Raw genomic sequence first — 19,841 nt, 5'->3', positions numbered from 1 at the left:
TGCTGCCTCAACCCCCACAGGTGTTTGCAGTCAGAGGTTTGAGGCTTTATTTCCCTGCGTTGGAGCTCTGGGTTGTGTGGTCTGTCTCGCTCCCCAGTTGTTCCTCCCGGTTTATCTGTGTGTGAATTTGCGCCTGCCTGGCCCACCAGCTGCTGCCCTGCCACGAGTCCTCTCCGCCCAGCTGCCCGTCTCTGCCCCTCCTACTGGTCTGGGTGAGTGTTTCTTCTTTAACTCCTTGGTTGTCAGACTTTCACACAGTTCAATTTTCAGTCAGTCCTTGTCATTTTTTGTTTATAAATTTGTTGTCATCCTTCTTTTGGTTGTGCAAGGATGTACAGTGTGTCTACTTATACCTCCGTCTTGGCTGGAAGTCCCTCACATAGTCTATTCTTGGTATAACAGTCAAAGCGTCTCAGGAGAAGGAATCGAGAGACTGCGGATCCAGATGAGGAGGCCCAGCTTGCTGTCTGCCTGCCCGCAGCCGGCCGGAGCTGGCGACGGGGCCCGAGGCAAATCTCATGGTGTTTTAAGTAAATGTATGATTTTGTGTTGGGCCGCATTCACAGCCACCCTGGGAATCCTGCGGCCCGTGTGCTGTGGGTTGGACACCCCTGAATCCTGGCAGGGGTCAAACCCTGTTGAGTGAATCAATCAGTAGACATCAGAAGAATATAGTCCTCACCTGGGAGAGAAGTTAAGCATGCTGCTGGGAAGCGCCTCGGCCCAATGGCCTAAGGAAGAGGGACAAGAGACGACGTCGCCAGGTGCTGGTGCAGGTTTAAGTGGTGACTCTGCAGCCTTCCTGGGCCCATGACGTGCAGGTGTCTGACAGGCTTTTCCTGCCACGACACTGTCACTCGGCTTGTCTCTCCATGATGAAGTCACTGACTGCGCAAAAGGGGGAGTATCTGAGGGTGAAACTTGGAAAGATGGGGACACTCCACACTGGTTATTACCTGCTTCAGAATCACATTCTCCACTGGCTTCGAGAATCACAGCGTGGGCACCCAAATGGAGTATGCTTGGTCTCTAAGCCCTGTCTCCACCCCATCTGAAAGTCGGGGTGCCGCCATAAAGCATGGGGTGGTGGAAATGACTCAGAAGTACAGCTCAGGTGGGAAACAGAGGGAATCGATCGAATCCTGCAGTGTTATGAAAGAAGGAGGTTTAAATAAAGGGCACCGTTCTGCTCTAAATTAAAAGAAAACTAAAGTTTTAAAGCAAGACTTCATTTGCTGACAACAAAAGTGGTCCAATGTGTTTCTTGCAGTCTCTCGGACTGGAGTCTCGGGGGCTCTGTCTGGTGGGCTGCTGCGCGGGCGAGCAAAGCGCTCTGGCCGGCCCACATGCTGGAGTCCTCTCCCCCCGGCCCCCTGCCCTCCTCGCTCTCATCTAGGCAGTGTTCTGGTGAACTACGGGATTGCTTTATCAGGTTCCACTGAAACCCTGACACACCTGTAAGCCGAGGAGAGATTTAGGGTTTAGGAAGGTGATTTTTATTTAAAAACAATGAAACTCACAGTACATTTTACATTGCAACCCAGTATACACACACACTGGTTCTAGAACAAGGTGAGCGTGTTTCAGAAAACAGCATCTGCTCAAGAACAGGCACTACTGTGTTCTGATCTCTTCTATCCCACTCTCTTCTGCTCGTCAAAAGGTGAGGTGCCACTCAAAGCACACTTAATCGAATTTATACCCACTAACGGGTTTGCGAACCAATTTGAAAAACACAGGTTTAGAAATGCATTTTCCTGTCTCAGTTATCTACGTAGGGGAATGATGGCTAGTCCAGATTATAAACTGGGAAACATTTGATACTGATATTCAAGGACACCTGGTTGGAAAAACAAAGGTGACGGAGGTATCTATTTAAACAACAACTACCACTCACTGCCTCCTCTGCACCCATTACAGTATTAGGCTCTGTACAAACTTCCCTCTGACCTCCGTAACAACCTTGTAACCCAAGGCACTCTCCTTCCCGTCAAGGGAAGAGCTCCAAGCTCGCAGAGAATGGCAAGAAGTAACCAGGCTCCGAGAGAGACGACGAAGGGAGCAAGCCGATCGACCTGTCGTAGCTCCGTAGTCGCTGGACACAAACAAGACCCCGTGGGCCAGGGTGAGGCCGTGCATTACTTTCAGCTGCTCAGTGTGACAGAGCCAACCTCCTTCAGGAGGAGCCCATGACCCCCGTGGATGCCCGAAACTGTGGATAGAACCGAACCCTCTCTATAGTGTGTGTTTTCCTGCACATCCATACCTGTGATGTAGTTTCATTGATAAATTAATTAGGCACAGGAAGAGATGAACAATAATAATAAGTAACAATGATAACAGTAACATAAGGGTGACTTGAACACAAGCACGGCGCTACTGCAGTAGTTGATCCGGTCTCAGAGGCGGCAGCTCCTGAGTGACCCTCGGGCAGGGAGCGTCTGCAGCGTGGAGACGCCGGGTGAAGGGAGGGGTCGCTCCCCAGGTGGGAAAGAACGGGAAAGAACGGGACACGAAATTTGGTCACACTACACAAAACGTCATGCAATTTGAAAGTTATGAATTGTGCATTTCTGGAATTTCCCATTTAATATTTTTGGACCGTGGTTGACAGCAGGTCACTGAACCCATAGAAGTTAAAACTGAGGACACGGGGCATCTACCGTGATGGGAGGTGCAGCAGCTGAGCCCTGCCATGGGCTCAGCACCCAGTACAGCAAGGAGGCGCTAACCAGCCAGCCTCCTGCCCGTGGGGCAAGCAGGGTGCCAGGTGGTCCTCCTGCGGTGGTCCGTGTGACTCCCAGCTCAGGGGCGGAGGCTGGGAAGGCCTGGCAGGTGGGCATCTCAGCAAGGATGGGCAGGGTCCTTGAACTTTTATAGTTGAAGTAATTGAGGCTGAGCAGAATCATTTACTTAAATTCACACGCACAGTGTGGTAGGATGTGCATTCTGATATGTTCGTTGATTCTGATGCAAATGCTGTTTTCATCGGCCGCACAGCCTCTAAGTGGGTCCCAGTCCCATCTGGTGCTTTTTGTTCAGCAGAGGCCTGAACGCACTACGCGGTGCTGAGTGTGGGCGGGCGGTGATAACTCAGGACGTCACCTGTGCTCGCAGACGTTCCCCACCCCAGCGAGTGCTGGCGTGGGAGTGATTCCGAGAGGCGGCATCACTGGACCAAACGCCTGGGTGACTTGGATAGGCATTGCTCAATTGTCACAAAGATTGCATCAATGTACACTCAAAAAACTCGGTAGTGGAACGGGTTTCCTCACATCCTTAAAAATAAATGGTGTCACCAAACTTTCCAGGCGTTGTCAGTCTCGTAAGAGAAAAATAGAATCTTATCCCCATTTTAATTTATCTTGTGAGTGAACATCTTTTTACATTGCGTTTCCTTTCCTGAAACTGTCACATGCTGTGCTCATTTTTTCTATTAAGTTGTTCTTTTTCTTGATAATTTCCAAGAGCTCTACATATATAATATGCATTAAATAATTTTTCTTCCAAAAAGAAAAAGACATTTATTGTTATTTATGGACTTCTGTTATGCAGATTTTTTTTTTTTTTTTTACTTTTATGTCATCAAGCTTCACATTTTTTCTGTGGCTTCAGAGCTGAGGAAGGTGGTCTCATCCTGAACTTACACGTTTAAGCATCTCCAACATCCCCTTTTTCCCGATCTGTCTGGAAGGGTCTGCGATGTGAGGTGCGAGGCAGGAACGCCTTTCCCTTCTTCCCCCCGGGTGGCTGTATCAGTTGTCCTAATGCCACGTATTGACGACCTTACGCTTTCTACAGAGCTACCACGTATCAAACTCCCCACATCTATTTAGGTCCGTTTCTGGAGTGAAGATCTGACGCTGAGCGAGTTAACCCTCTGACCCTCTGACCGTCTGAGGGAGAGTCCTGGTGGAGGCCAGAGCCGTCGCGAAGGCCACCAGGCAGGAGCACGGTGGGGTCAGGGGCGGAGGCCACAGGCGGCAGCAGACGCGGACCAAGGGCTGGTGGCCATCTCAAGTCAAATACTGTTGCCAGCAGTTACCTTTGTGGGGTAGGAATTAGGAGGAGAGGAGCACAGCAGAGAAAATGATCTTTTTACATTAAAAGCCTTGTAGAACTATTTGACGTCTAAAAACTACATCTATATATGACTTTGATAAAAATAAAAACATTAACAAGGAACTTAAAACAGCGCCATACAAAAGGAAAAACATAGCAACAAAGGGAAAAATGTAACAGATGGCACTTGTCAGCATGCAGTGGGAGTTAAGTTGTTCTTTCAGCAGATGGCTGGACATGGTTGTAACCAAACTCCGCGATTTCCCAGTTACCATGAAGATTCTAAATACCCAACACCCCTCGATTTAAAACTATCAGGAATATGTAGTTGGTGTATTCAGCATTAATCAAGTGCAATGGCAAATTGACAAATTCAAGGAGTAGTAATCTTTAGAGAAACAGAACAAAGGAGGAAAAGGTTTCACCAGTTTGTAATTTCTTTCACTTTCATGTTTAAAAAGCATCACCCTCTTGGGTGGAATTTGGAAAAAAAAAAGTTATTTTAAGAATACAAAAGAGACAGTAAAAAGAATGTAGAGATTAATCAAGTGTTTGCTTCCACTGAAACCTCCGAGGGATTTTATTGTCCCGGGAGACGAGCGTCCAAACCCCCGTCTGTCCCTTCACAGATGGTGGGACGGTGATCCAGGACACCTACCGCCCCCTGCAGAAGCGAGGGTCCAGGCACACCTTGCCGCAGGGGCGGGGCAAACTCAGGCCCCATGCAGGAAGGCTTACCCTCTGTAATTCCACCTGTTAAAGGAACACCTTCCTCTTCCTCTCTGTCTGCACTCTAAAAACCGTCCTGATATCCACCCTTCCAGGGGTGACTTCCAAGCACTCAGTTACGAAGTGAAAATGTTTTCATCAGGCCCCCCCTTCCCCATGAGCAGTGCCTTCCCTCCCTAAGCCGTGTTCTCCTTTGCTAGAGAAAGGATACAGGACTGGGCACGGAGGGGGTTTCTCCCTGAAACACCGCTAGTGTCCCAGCAGGCCGTCGCTGCGCAGAAGCCCCAGGAAAGGACACAGCGGCTCCAGGAGGCCTCAGAGACACATGGAGGCCTCCGAACCCTTCCCAGACGCTGGCGGCAGAAAACTGGGGAGAAACGCACAGGGGTGGGATGTTTCCTGTTTTATCGCCACCATCTGTCGATGATGACAACTTAATTTGGAAGCGAGGTTTATGCCGGAAACTCAGCAGGACGACAATTATTCCTCTGGAAGCGGTGGGCTACTTGAACTACTTTTCTCATTTTCGGTTCTTATTAGTGAGAAATGAAAGTCATCGAAATCACGTATTTATTCAGGCATGTGCTTTCCTATGTTCTCTTCAGGTCTCCACATTAGCGAACCCTGCCAGGTGAGGGCGTTCGTTACTGCAGGTGCAACTGTCAGAGGCGCTGCCTCGAAATCAAACGTTTCGCTCCTCCCCTCGCATACTACACGACACAGCTTTATGTAATCAGTCGTCAGGAAAAAACACAAAATCAGTGATGGATGTTCCTGACATTTTTAACGGCATGTTGTACTTTTAAAAAATAAGTCTTTGTATAAAATTTGTTCCATCTTGCACGCTCTGATCCATGGCTTTCAAACCCCTTGTTCACCGTTACCCACTGTGAGAAAACAGTTTTACACGGTACCCCCCTTCCCCCACAACACACACAGATACCCTGACCCCATGCAGACTACACTGGCGTTTCCTGCTGAATTCTCCTCTCCAGTTCCACAGAAACTGCTGGTCAAGTCCCTCAATGACCTGGTCACTAACAGCAGACCACACACTGTAGTTGGACAAACGCTGTGGGATTTGGACCATACATACTCCCCTTCCTTGTCATTGTCACGATTGTCACACAGGGTCCAGGGCCGGGGTGGGGGCACGTCGACAGTGTCAGCAGCTTTGTGAAGGCATGAACCACCCAACCGATCTAACGTTTGGGGTCTAGGCGCCCAGCTAGCTCAGTGGGTAGAGTATGAGACTCATAAAATGTGGGGGGCCTGTGCCCCTGACCAGTGGACCTCTGTGGGGTACCCATCCTCTGGGGGACCCGTCCTGCAAAGCAAAAGGTGGCTGGTTCGATTCCTGGTCAGGGCACGTGCCTCGGTTGCAGGTTTAGTCCCCGGTCAGGGCGCATGTGAGAGGCAACCGATCAGTTTCTCTCCATCTAATAGAATGTTGAGGCTTGTGAAGAAATGACGTGGAATGACTGAGATGCTAATGCTATAATCAAAAAGGGAAACTACCCTAGCAGGTGTGGCTCAGTGGATTGACTGCTGGCCTGCGAACCAAAGGATCACGGGTTCGACTCCCCGTCAGGGTACATGCCTGCCTTGCAGGTCGGGTCCCCAGTAGTGGGTATGTGAGAGGCAACCACATATTGATGTTTCTCTTTCTCCTCCTTTCCTCTCTCTAAAAATAAATAAAGTCTTTAAAAAAAGAGACAATCCAAAATCCAATTTCTTCCACAGGATATTTATATACTGCAAGCAATACTTCATCTGTATGTTCTTTGATTTTATTTTCCCCCTTTTGAGAAGTTCTGGTGGGTTCTTTTCCAAATCTACTTGATAATTTTAATAGTTTGTTGTCCCTTAATTTCTTCTGAATGCTTAAGAGTCTGTGTAGTGTCCATATACCCTAGAGGCTCCCACACTCCCTCGATTTCTTCTCAGAGGCTCGCACCGTGCCTTGCTTCTGTGTACTGTGGGTTTTGACTGTGGGTATACATCCCAAGGACTCTATAACAGGGGCTTTTCTGGAGGGTGGGTTTTTATGGAGCAAATTTGTGGTCATTTCCACATTGCCAAGGGGCTCTACCTACTTCGTACTTTAAAATCCCATTTGGTTTTTTCAGATGGCCCCTGTGGGGAGGACTTTGGCCTGAAATCCAAGTCAGAGCTAACACATTCTAAGCAGTCGGAGAGTACGTGTGTATGTATTTACATTTTACCCCTCCAACCACACAAAGTTCAAGGTAGACACTTCCTCAGGGTCCCCACTGGGGATACTTCTCAGCCATATGCATGTGGGGGTGTGGGTGCACTGTGTGTGCGTGAAAAGAGAGAGAGAGAGAGAGAGAGAGAGAGAGAGAGAGAGAGAGACTATTCACCTGGGCCAACCCTGGACTTCACCTCCGGCCTTTCGGGACCCCCGAAGATCCAAAACAAAAGCTGTCCCTGACCTCTAGGTTCCGACTTCAACCTTTTAGACGGGGTGTTCCTTACCTCATTGTCAGCTTGTTCCAAACACGTTTTGCAATCCAGCAGTCTGAACAGTGTCCGGGAGGCTACACCCTGCGACCCAGACTGCGCAGGTTTATACGATAAAACCAACCCTTCTCCCTCAAGTCATTTGAAACAAACGTACGAAAACCACTGCGTGTAGTTCGGATTGTATTGCTTATTAATTATGCCATTCCGTACAACTGTTAGCAAACGGAGCTGGAGAAAATATCACACTCGGGAGTGTTCACGGTGACAGCGAGACCGGCGAGGGGAGAGAACACTGGGGGGATCACCAGAAGGTAGCGAGAGGCCCCGGCCACCACCGTCCCCCCGGAATCTGCCCTTTCGTACAAAAAGAGTAAAAATAGTTCATTGGCATCTTGCTAGCATTATTTTTTGTAATCTACGCACCACGATAAGCTTGCACAACTTCAGACTCTTCAGGGCAGAACACAGCACTTCCCCGCTAGCAGATGCAGCGGCTTGTTTCTTGAAGAAAAGCAGAGAAGCGGGTCCACACGACAAAAACCATGCACACAGCCCCACTCGAACATTGCCGCACTGCAGTGGCCCTGGATTTTAATGTTTCTGTCGTGTCATTTTAAGAAAGAAAATGCGATTCTGCTGGTAGAAATGAGAATACACTTCTTCACCATAATTACACCGACTTTCCAGTTCGAAAGACTTCAGTGCAGGCACTGCCGACCCGGTGGAGGCCGTGAACACAGCCCCACCGCTCCCAGGCCGAGCCCGTCAAGCTGCACGGGCGGAACCGAGGAGACGCAGCCCCCACCGAGTCCCCTGTCGGATGTCACAGCAGTGGCGCTGCCTGTGCTGGAAGCTGGGAGCAGGCGCAGAGTCGCTGCGAATCGCATGGGGACGCCAAGGACTCCCCGGGAAAATGGCACTGAGCGTTTCCCCTACTAGTGACTTTAAAAACACCCAGCATGCGCCACCGCTCAGCATCTGGAACACTCTGTCTTTAGCACAAAGATGCTCGGGTGAGCTGTACACTTGACCACTCGAAAAGCAGCAAAACTTGACATGTGGGTTGATGTCAAATCCTTTAGAAGACCTCGGTTACCAGACGACTAAAAATACACAGTAGCAGGTAAACAGAAATTTATTGAAACCGCCGTCCCCGACAGCACAACGATGAAACAGTGAGGCACCGTTTCCTCCCATCTGGGCACCTGCAGGGCAGGGCGGTTTCCCGCAGGAACCGGCGCCCCCGCTCGGGGGCCCTCCAGTGTGCCCGCCGGAGGCATCTCCTCCCAGTGCCCCCGTCCACGCGCCACGGACAGTGGTCCCGATCACAGTGTGACCCGCACCGAGGGGAGAGCACACACAAGTACCCGCTTATTGAAGACAAGGCGCTCGCCCTGGAAAAATGAAGAAAGGAGCTAGGAAGAGTATGACGGGTACAGCTCAAATACCAGGACCTGAACTTCCCTGAAGCAGCTGGTGCTCAGTGATGAGGGAAAGGAGACGACCGCCCAGGACGAGGAGCCCGTTAGTGCGGACCGCGCTGCGGGGTAGCTGTTTGCTCGTGCTCTGTGCCGCCCCCGGGGCAGGGGGTTGTGAAAAGGGCTCCAGACTTTAGGAAGATGCTCCCGTGTGCTAGAGCCAGATTACACGAATCAACACTGGTTAATCACCCTCCGTGTGTGTCCACTGGCAGAGCTCAAGAGGCTTCCCAAGTACACCGAAGAGGAACATTTCACCTTTTATTAAGGCAAGTTTGTGAAAATAATTTAATACAACCAAATCTCTTCATGAGCATTCAGCTTAAAACATTTTTTTATGTAAGAAACATACAAAAAAGTTGTTTTATAAAAAGCCACCTCACGGTGGGAAACGGGTGACGAAACACCGTGAACCCCGTGGACTGCGAACCCTGTGGACTGTGAACCCCCTCTCCTTCCAACGGACGCTCGTCCCTGGTTCCGATCCCCAGCGCTACTCGTCGTCTTTGGAGCCGGTCTTGCTCAACTGCGAAAGACGACAGAAGAGACAGTCACCAAGCTTGAGCTACCATTATCGAATTCATTATTTTCGCTGTGTATCAACAGTCAACTTTTATCGCTACAAGAGGCAACAAGGCTCAGTAACTTGCACCACGTCCAGCTCCCCCCACCTCTCTCTGCACTTACAATGGCCCCTCCGCAAACACCACCCGATAGAACAAGGGGGGGACCCTGGAAGCTTCCCAACATATAACATGGGACCAAGGACGTACAAAGGTGCCATCTATAAAATGAAGGATGGCTTCTTTTTTTGTCTCCTATTACAAACATATTCTTTTTTTTTTTTAATTTCTAAAATTTTCTGTTGTGGTAAAAAAAAAATGTAAGATTTATCATCTTAATCAGACAATTCTTGCAAGTATCACTTAGAAGCATTAATTGCTTGTGACAGTACTGGCATGCAAAACTCATTTCGTGAAGTCCTACAGAGACAGGAACTTACTGTGTTAAGTATCCGTTCAATACATTTGATGCTACAATTCGTGCAAGGAAAATATTGAGAGGAGTCGGCAGCAAAATTAAAAATGGAACGTAAACAATTTTAAAATTGTGTACTTGATAAAATTGTTTATTTGTTTCTTTGATAACCAAGAAAGATTATAAAAAATCTTCCTTGATAATGATGAGAAACTACAACTAGGGTCCGAACCTAAATGCAATACTTAATTTCTACTAAGAAATCAAAGTGTTTCTTTCTGTGACTTATTTGTGTTCTGCCATGTCGCTAATTTCGAGCCAGAGGTAAGCGTGTCCATTCTTAAGGTGAACTTACACGCACAGGCACACTTTGCGGAAGCTACAAATACTTACATGCTGCGGGCAAGACGGGAAGCAGATGCCCGGGTGAAGTCCGCATGTGGAGGGGGAGGAAACGAGAGAGAAAATATTCGTTACTCAACAGTGACAGTCATGGGCGTCTTGGGGGCCAGGACAGAGACGTCACGCACCTTCACCACGTCCACCCAGTTCCATCCTCGAGGGCGTTCTCCTTTGTGATCTGGAGGAGAGAAAGCAGACGCTGTATTTTTACGACCAAGCGGGAGTTTTTAAATTCATCACTATTCCAAGAAAGAAGATTCACGCACTACCCTGCACAGCGAACAGAGACGGGCTGAACTGACGCAGTGCCGAGCTGAAGAACTAGTCTGTCGTCGCCGCGGCCGACAGCCCTCTCTGCCCGGGCCCCCCTGCCGCGTGTCTCAGGGGCCCTGACTCACTCCCCGGTGCCCAGGCCAGACCTGGCGTCACGGGAGCAGCAGCGTGGAGGTGTGTGGGTGACGCCCGGAAGACAAACCCATCACCTACTGGCGTCACGCTCTCGCACAAAGATTCCCCAGCTTTGCACGAGCTCACGGCTTGTTTCAGTGGGGGGCTGTGTCAGTTCACTGTCTCATGTGCTAGTGTGTCAGGCGAGGACGTGAGGCTCAGGGCCAGAGGCCTTACAAACAGATGTTTGGCTTCAGATCAAAAGAGGACCTGGTCAACTTATTTACTAATTCCTGTGCTCTGATAAAATATTCATTAATTCACCTGACATTTTAAAACTAGAGCTTTAATCTGCTGGGAGTGCTTGAATATAAGCTCAACCCCTCTATAAGAATTTGTAATTTACAAAGTGATTTCGTTCTTTTAATAGAATAGTCAAATTTAAAGAATACTTTAATACATACATACAACCCAAACATTCTTCAATTTAAAATGGCTTGATTTTCTTTATGCTTAACATATCTTTATATCTCACTTTACGAGACTTTCACAATCTGTATTCGAAACAAGGACATTAACTTTACAGTCAGGGAAACAAACTAACTCCTCGATTCTTACAGAACAGACACAGTATTACCGGAGCTCAATTCCAGATGCTAATGGCTCCTTCCTCCTTCCTGCCAAGAAGAGTCTTCCCCACGGGTCACGGTCACAGTAATGAGAGGCATGGAGGCAGATGGCCAATCCCGGCAACCGAAGCCGGCCGCAGAGCGGTTCAGAATGCAGGCTCCACCCAGACTCCCACGCCTGCACTGTGACCGCAGGAGGGGAGCCACTCTCAGGTGGGCACCATCCAGGACCCCGGAGGTGGCGGCAGCAGAAGGGAACGACCTCAGGCCGTCACATACGGAAGCAATAGGTAATGAACCGGCAGATGCTAAGCACTCCAAAAAGCGGTTAACCGAAATTCGAGAACAGACTGCAGTAGCTAACGATTTACCAGTCAGTTGGTTGGTGGCGCTTTGACGCCGCTGTCATGGATTCCCGCATTCTTACCGTGCAGACCATTAAAATTTCACAAATGTCCTTTGAGGGCCCATCCAGGACTACTGTCTTTTTATTCTGCCACGGACACTGAATTAAACAGACAACCAAAAAACTGCCTGCACTTTATGAAACAAAGGGCATTATTTTAAAGCTCCGCGCCAAAGGAAAAGGGGCAGTCCTTCCCAATTGAGAGCAGCTTGTAACCTCACACCAGCAACACACACACAGATGTAAACTGTATGCTTATGTGTACACGTATGTAAATGTATGTAGGCACACATGGTCACGTCCTCACCCTCCTGAAGTGGGGAAAAAGGTTCATCGACGGATACCAATTTGCAAGTGTTCGGGCTAAACTAAGGGGTAAAACTCCGTCGTTGGTATGAGCTGGAGTTCACGACACTCTCTTCAAGGTCTCTGCCAAAGGACCCCTGTTGAAGACACACAGGAATTCTGTCCTCGAGTTCTACTGTTCTTGCGTATGGACGGCGATGGACAGAAACGCTGAAAACATTTCCTGTGCCAAGATCCGACGGCACACCCAGACTTCACTTCCCACGAAAGCTGCGTTTCAACAGGTTTTCAACCACCACGTCTCTGCCCCAGAGGTAGACAGACAGGTGAGTCCCACACGTCAGAGAGCATGCAGGTGGGACACACGTGAGAGAGGGTGCAGGAGGGACATGCATCAGAGAGGACACGCGTGCAGGCAGGACACACGTGTGGGCGATGCCCCGCTGTTCCCACGAGTCCACGCCCGTTCCCAGTCACTCGCCGCTCGGCCTCCCCTCCTGGGGGGTGATCCCGTGCGGTGCAGTGGGCCACACCTGCCGCAGACACCTGCGGCAGCGGCGAGCACGGCCTCTGACCCACGTGTGCCGAGAACGGGGAGGGCAGACTCATCTTCTGAACACACTCACTAAGCACCCATATGGCAGCAAACAGCCACACCTCTAGTTGTGTTCCCAAAGGGAAAAAAAAACAAAACAAACAAACCTGTTTTATCGGCCAGCTTCCGTTTCTGGGCTTTGGAAAGTTGTTCTCTTTTGTCTTTTTTCTTGCTTGACGGGGCTGCATTAGGAGTTTCAACCGAGATGATATTGCTTATGGATGTCTGGGGGGAAAAACAATCCTCAGACCCGTGCCTTAAAGCCGACCGAATGACACACACACACTACGGCTACACCCCGCAATGCGCTGGCGCTGCTGAGACCCGAGAAGTGAGAGGACCCCACGCTGCTGTCTTCACCCTGAGCTCGGGCGCCCTCCAGGCACGGGCCCCGCCTCGCCCCCCCACCCCCACCCCCAGAGCCCACTCCGGAGGGCACGGATTAGTGCCGCTGTGGGGGCAGGTCCCTCGGGAAGCAGGCCTGACACCAGCAGTGTGCTGAAGCTCTCTGGTTCCAGGGTGAGTCTACTATGTAGCTCGTTTGCTATTATTTGGAAGTTTAAGTAAGCCTTTAGAAAAACCACACATGCCTACTTAATGATCCCGATTCCCTGAGGAAACGAAGGAAATCTTTAAAATCTGGGGTGCGTAAATAACAATAACAACACAAGAGTAAACTCTGGGTTTTGTGTACTCGCAACTGCAAACCTCCTTTTGCCCCCCCCGGGCCCTGGATCTCAGTTCCCGCCATCAGAGCTTACGACAGGCGACATGTACAACATGTACAATGCTCACCAGGGGCGAACGTCGCTGGGAAAGGCGTACGTTTCATGCTCGCTCCACCCTCACTGCAATTGTGTAAGGTCGATACTATCCCAACTGCCACTTTCCGTGGAGAGAAACCGAGTGCAGTGAGCTCACGAAGCCTGCCGCAAGTCAGCCAGCACGTGGCGCTGAGGGCCGAGCCCGCGCGGTCCGGCCCCCAGTCCTTGGCCTCCGCCGCCCCACCGCCTCTCCCACTGTTCCGAGCTCCGCGGGGACGTGGAGGCCAGAACCGCTCAGGCACGAGACCTGGCCGTTGCTGCCGAAGATCACGGCTCTATTCACACGACAAAACTCAAGTCCTACTGGTCCCTGGAAAGTCTTCCGTGCAGAACGTGGTGCAGAGGGGCTGATACACACTCACGCTCGTAAAAGATGATTATTTCCTAAACAATTCTAGAAAATACATACTGTTCTTATTTAATCAGTCTGCTTAAGCGGCAATGCCTTCAAACTGAACTGCGGCAATACACTATTTACAAGTAAATAAACCTCAAAAAGTTTCATATATATATTAGCTCTATGTAAAAAGTCTCTCTGAGCTTTCTGAAGAGGTTAATTAAACCTGAAAAAATACTGTTTCTGCAACACCTCAGTTTTGGCGGGTACGTGAAGCATCCGACTCTTGCAGAAAGGGGGTAGCATCTGGAGAGTGTAATTTTGAAAGTTACGTAGAAGCTAAGAGATCTAAAATTCACTGTCCTCATGTAACTCGGGTGTAACTCACGTTAACACAAAGTCTCCTTCTAAATGTTAGAGGGTAACAGCTGGTACCAATGGACGCGCAATAAAAGCCACACGGCACCAGAGGCGGCGGCGCTCACCGGGGCGGGCACGGCGGGGCGGTGGTGCTCCATGAACTGCTCGCGGTGGTCCTTGGCGTACTCGAACAGCGTGTAGGTCATGGCGGTGCCCAGGTTCACCTCCACGGCCTCCTGCAGCTTGGCCACGATGCTCTGCTTCACGGCCGAGGATCTGCAGCACACAAGGCATGGACCGCTAAGAGGAAAGCCACAGGGAATGTTTAAAAAAAAAAAAGCAATGAAAACAAGGCATCACTGCTCACATGGTGTTGTTGAAAAAGGCGTTCATAGATATGATCGGAGGCGTCTGGGGATACGTGTCTGTCCAGGAAATCTCTATTAAGAAGGCTTTGGGATCACCGTTTTCACCTATCTGGAGAAAAGGGAAATCTTAGGCTTGTAAACAGGGACACCGAGACAGAGTATTACATTACGATCTCTAAAATGACGGTTTCTTTCCGGTGGTCAAGGTCAGTCAGACGCGTGAGCCTGAGGAGTGCAGGGCACAGGCTGGGGCGCAGCGGGGTGGGCGCAGGCTCTCAGCGCTGGTCCACCCCAGCAGCGTCCACTGCTGCCCATGGCCTGTGTCTCGGGCCGGCCCCTCCGGCCGTCCCCAGGGCCCAGACGCTGCCTCCTGCGGGCAGCTGCTGTTTCAGCAAAGCTCTCAGAGGACAGACACCCACCGTGAAGGACAGGGAGAGAATGGGCGGGAGTGATAACCCGCAACCCTACAATGCCTCGTCTTGGGCTCGAGTTTTCCCACAGCTGAATCATTAGGGGCATCAAGAACAAGTAAACTGATGTTAGCACAGTTCCAGCAGACTCGAAGATGAAACATAAAATTCAGAGAAAAAGGGAAAAGGCACAGAGACGAGGAAAAAGACACCACCTTAGGCTAAACAGCCAACTCCTGGGTAATTTTTTCCTATTTATCTATAATTCAGGTGTAGCTGACATATAACACTGTGTTAGTGCCAGGTGCATGACAATGATTCTGTATCTGTGCATTTTGTGAAATGTTCACCGTAACAAGTCTCGTTAACACCTGTCAGCACACACAGTGATGTACTTTTTCCCTTAGGATGAGAACTACTAAGATCTGCTTTCTCAGTGCCTCTCAGAGCCACGATACGATGTGACTGCCTACGGTCGCCGTGCTGTGCCTCGCACCCCCAGGACTCATTTTTAACTGGCAGTTTGTACCTTTGGGCCCCCTTCACTTGAATACTATGAAGATGTCTTTTCTGTTTCTTTTGCTCTCCCCAACGTTTTAGTTTGAAAATGTTTCATTGTACAGAGAAATTGAATAGAACACTGAACACTCACTGATGTATATCTCATGTACTAAATGTCTCTTACTTTTATCTACCGAGGGGGACCCTGTCCCGCAGTGTCCCCCAGCGCTGCGGATGAAATGAATGACTGCTAACACACGATCTGCTTGGGGAGAAAAGGCTGGCTCACCTCTCAGAGGAGAAGAGCCCCGAGTACCCTTTTCCTTGGGCTTTTATTAAGTTTAGCTTGCACAGGGATACATATCAAAGAAAGGCATGGTTTACAGATAACAGTTCTGGGACCTGAGGGTCCTTTTGAGTCAGGGTCTGGTAGACAGAGTGACGCCAATCGACGATAAAACCTGGAGACACAAACCCATTTTGGGCTCAGACCCTAAACGTTTTGTTTGCATGGCTTGAGGGCATTCCTAGCAAAGCAGCGTTCACAGGATCACCATTTAATTCACCATTTAATGCATTCTTTCTCAGGCCAGATCACCCCAGAAACCGCCCGTTCCAGCACAGGGCTGCACCCCGGAGGCCTTGTTGCAGGCCTGAGTCAGGTGGGGGAGCAGGGTAGCCGAGAGATTAGGAGACTTTTTACAGACAGAGTAAAGACTCAGGCTATACCAAAGTCAAGGGGTGAAGGTTCGTCATCCCTTCTCTGAAGTCCCCTAAGACCTTCCCTGGTGGTCCCTTCATGACTGTGCCTGTCTTAGGTTGTTGCTCCCTTGAGGAATCTTACCTGTCATTGGCTAACCAGTCATGCGCCCGGGGCCAAGCAGGGGATGTGAGGGGACAGGTCTTTGTCTCCTCGGTGGGTTGTGTCCCTAAGGGCTTTCCACTCAGCCTTAGCTGTGGGAGGCTACAGCTCCTGAAAGCAGGCAGGGCGGTTCCCGACAATCTACTTCTCTTCTTCTCCACTATAGAATCATGCCCCACCCCAAATATGTGTGAGACTTTTTTCCTTTGGTTTTTGTTGAACCATTTGAAACTGAATTGCAGACACCATGAAAACGTTTGCAGATATTTACAGGTAAGTATCCAAACAATAGGGATATTGTTCTTTATAACTATGATACCATTCTGACACCCAAGATGTCTAACACTGCTGCAAAACATCGTGATCTCACTCATGATCCACATGAAAAGTTCCCCGATCACACCTAAAGTGTCCTTCCATAAACTGCCCCCTCAAACCACACTGGAGGGGGTGACTATAAAGAAGTGACTTCCTGTGAGAGTTCCATAATAAATGTGTATAAGGGTCATGTCTCATACAATTTATTTCAGACACAGACAATGTTACCACATGTCTTTCACAGAAAACTTTTCTATCTATACCACTGTTACTTGTAATCATTTGGATAAATGGTTTTTATCATTTGTTTATAAAATAAAATAGTGGTACTGTTATGTGATGAAAATGGCAATGAGCAACTTCCATGATAGAGATTAATCAACATCTCACATACGTAAAAAATACTCAGACCTATTAATCATACAGAATTAAGAGAACATCAACTTTTCCTGACTACACCACAGGACAGTAAAAAGAGTAGTAGACTCCTAATAAAGACCTGGATCTTAATCCTAATTTTTATCAATATCAGCTACAGGAATTTGGGAAGTTTTGAGTGAGAAAAGTTATCTTTCAGATGACAAGGTAAAACCATACAATTTAAAAGGTTTCTTTAATCTCTAACACGTTCTAGTTCTGGTACCATAGAGACAAGTTTATCTTTTTAAAAGTTTCTGAATTATATGTTCAAAAGTTAAAAAAAGGGACATCATGGTGATGTGTCCTCCTTTAAATGTGGCAGGAAAACCGGACAGAAATGCAAACCACTAAATTCAAAGACGAAACCGGCATTTTTAGCAACCGTCAGCCTTTGCTGGCAAAGCAGCCCTGCTCACGCCGCGTCTTACCCTGTACTGGAACGAAACCGGACTCAGTTCCCGGAAGCTCTCATCCCCTTCATATATGGAACGCAGTGCCTCCAGTTCCATCTGAAAGAAATGAATCACATGCATTTTGTCTAGTGGAACACCTGGGTGGGAAGTAGAGCCTCTTTAGTTTCTGATTCAAGCCCACTCCACTGCGTAACACTCGACTGAATTACATGGCCTTGGATGTGTTCGATGTCCGTGGATATACTCACTCCAAAACTACGTGCCAGGTACCACTAAGATTTGCAGTGCATAATCTCACTTAATTTTCACATCCATCCTGTGAAGCAAAGCTCGCTATTTTATTTTCTCCTTCCTACCGGGGTCGGGGGAGGCAGAGGGGGAAAAGATTTGGTGTGAAGCAACCCCAGAGCACGCGCCCTTTATCACTCTGCTAAAGAGCAGCCTGGGCTGGAAAGAACGTGAAAGAACGTTACTTACGTATCTTACCTTTGTAATCCTTCCCACAGAATGATACCAGACTTGAAAAAACACTTAAGGACAATAAAAAAGCACTTTGAAAAAAAATGATAGTTAGAAAAAGGCGAATAAGCGTCCTCCCAAGACGGGGACACGGACTGCAAATGAAAATGTAACTAGTGACCCCTGCCTGGAAACATTTCCTAGAACACTGTGGGCTCACAGGGGAGAAGACTCAGTTGCTGTTGTGATTACGGATGAGCACCTGCGAAGAGACGCCAGGAATGCCTGTACACTTGGGTGCGGATTTTAACTTTCAAAAAAAAAAGAAAAGCATGTCATGAATTCTACCAACTAAAGGTGGGTGGATTCGATCGATCTATGTGGACAAAATTTTAGAACGGATTATTAAAGAAAGTGTTTGTGACGACCTGGCCAAGAGAGGAAGAAGTAGATCCCAGGACCTAACAAGCATATGAAAAATAACGTACATGTAAACAACCCTCTCAGAGAGGGTACCGGACTGGCACACGAGGGAAAGGCTCAAAGGTGTCCACCTGGGTTCCGGGAAGGCTCCACAGATTTCTCTGGTTACTTTTACAGGAGTTCAAACTGGATTCAAGAGTAACTGAGATTACAGTGAAACAAGCAAACTTGTTTGTAAACGTTTTCCTATATTTTAATTAATGACCTGGACAAGAACAAAAATTGAAGGCAGGCTTGCCAATTTGATGGGACAGTGAACCATGCTAGTGGCGGGCCAAGAATTCAGACAGTCCTGGAAAAACAATCTAGCATTACAGTACAGGCTCCACGCGTCCCAGTAAGAACTGTCCATGTCTTGGCTTAGAAACGCACCTGGCAAGAATATTTGAGAATGGATCGAGATAGCAACTCACTTGTTGGAATCTGGGGTCCTTTACAGGTAATTTATAATCTAGAGATTCTATTACATGCACCCTGTAAAAGTCCTAGATTTCAGGCAATAGAGTCTAAATGAGTATTGAACTAGTTACCTAAGGAGACTCAGATTCTAGTCCTGATTCTACCAATGCACAGCCCTGGGCAATCGTTTGACTTCCTACATCTTCCCTTCATCCCTCCACATCAAAAGTTAGAAGGTTCCTCTGGAGATGACTCATAGCATCTCCTTCAACTTTAGGTATGCTCAAAACAGACTTCGTAAGTATACACTGGACACAAAGCATCAGATGGGTAAGAAAGTCTACCGGACAATATTGCCAGAGCCAGGGGACACTGGAGTCATTATTGTCCTCCATCAGAGATTTAACTAACTCAATTAACTTTCCCTACAGGCTAACAGATTTAGAATTTAAAGGTAATCAGATTCTAGTAAAATAACTCACTTCACAAGCTCTAAACAACATACGGCATTTAAGGCCAGCCAAGGCCACCGGTTCGCGGACCAAAGACACTCCTTGTTGCTATCAGAGATACCTGGGGCGACCCCGGGCCAACAACAAAATTGAAAACTGCTGGGATGGGGGAGGGGAGGCAGAGGCGGACGCGCGCCTGGCCTCTGCTCCCAGGGCACCGGTCCACCTGTGGCACCCCCGCCAGGCTGCGTCCGCTGTAGGAGCGATGGCACGTGCGGGGCCGCTAGTCCGAGAGCCGGGTCTCACCTGGGCCGGGGGTGGGGGACAGCAGCCCTCCCTGGGATCTGGGCACCGCGCCTGCGCGAGGACAAGCGCGTGCAGCCCCGGGACTCACCTCCTGGTCCTCATTGGCACTCATCGCGCGGGCCGCGGGGCGCCTCGCGGGCCGGGGGACGGCGTTCGCGACAACAAGGAGTAGGCGCGAGCAGTGGCCCCGAGGGCAAGACGTCCCGGTTCTGCGCCCTCGGCTGCCGGATGCACACCCCTTACACCCTAGACGACAGTCACGCGCACCTTTGGCCCTTGGGCGGCGCAAAACCTCCTGCTAAAGGGCTGTGGGCACTGAGCCCCGGGCCGCAGCTGGCGGGGCGCCGGCGCGTCCTGGGACAGACAGCAGGGCAGTCACGAGAGAGGCTCCACCTGCTCTTCCTCTTCGCTTCTCCTATTGGCTCCTTCTGTCTCAGCCCCAGCTCCAGCTCTGCTAGGAAATGGTGCGT

General features: G+C 49.2%; 1 protein-coding gene across 2 annotated transcripts; it reads right to left on the bottom strand.

The window, feature by feature from the left end:
* Positions 1–9,004: 9,004 nt before the first annotated feature.
* RWDD4 (RWD domain containing 4) lies at positions 9,005–19,786 on the bottom strand. Of its 2 annotated transcripts, none has more exons than XM_045821891.1 (8): positions 19,460–19,786; positions 17,288–17,368; positions 14,348–14,453; positions 14,106–14,256; positions 12,567–12,684; positions 10,265–10,314; positions 10,128–10,130; positions 9,005–9,282 (listed from the first exon to the last, which is right to left on the bottom strand). In XM_045821891.1, the coding sequence occupies exons 3-8, from the start codon at positions 14,371–14,373 to the stop codon at positions 9,250–9,252; spliced, it is 381 nt and encodes a 126-aa protein (XP_045677847.1). In that variant the 5' UTR covers positions 14,374–14,453; positions 17,288–17,368; positions 19,460–19,786; the 3' UTR covers positions 9,005–9,249. The 2 variants fall into 2 exon arrangements, with proteins under 2 accessions (XP_045677847.1, XP_045677846.1); XM_045821890.1 differs by having other exon boundaries at positions 14,348–14,457; positions 19,460–19,784.
* Positions 19,787–19,841: the final 55 nt, after the last annotated feature.

This window comes from Phyllostomus hastatus, unplaced genomic scaffold, assembly GCF_019186645.2.
Source record: "Phyllostomus hastatus isolate PE091 unplaced genomic scaffold, TTU_PhHast_1.1 phas_scaffold_46, whole genome shotgun sequence".
Classification (NCBI taxonomy): Eukaryota; Metazoa; Chordata; class Mammalia; order Chiroptera; family Phyllostomidae; genus Phyllostomus; species Phyllostomus hastatus.
The sequence above is the reverse complement of the archived record's forward strand: the minus strand, read 5'-3'. Positions and strand labels throughout refer to the sequence as shown.

Bases quoted from the DNA above. Each gene is read 5' to 3' on its own strand.
- RWDD4 (XM_045821890.1), bottom strand. From the start codon at position 19,483: ATGAGTGCCAATGAGGACCAGGAG. The intron at 14,458-17,287 runs GTAAGACGCGGC...CCTTTTCTCCAG, and splicing joins CGGTTTCGTTCCAGTACAGG to ATAGGTGAAAACGGTGATCC. The intron at 10,315-12,566 runs GTTTGTTTGTTT...TCTCTCCTCCAG, and splicing joins GAAGCTGGCCGATAAAACAG to ATCACAAAGGAGAACGCCCT.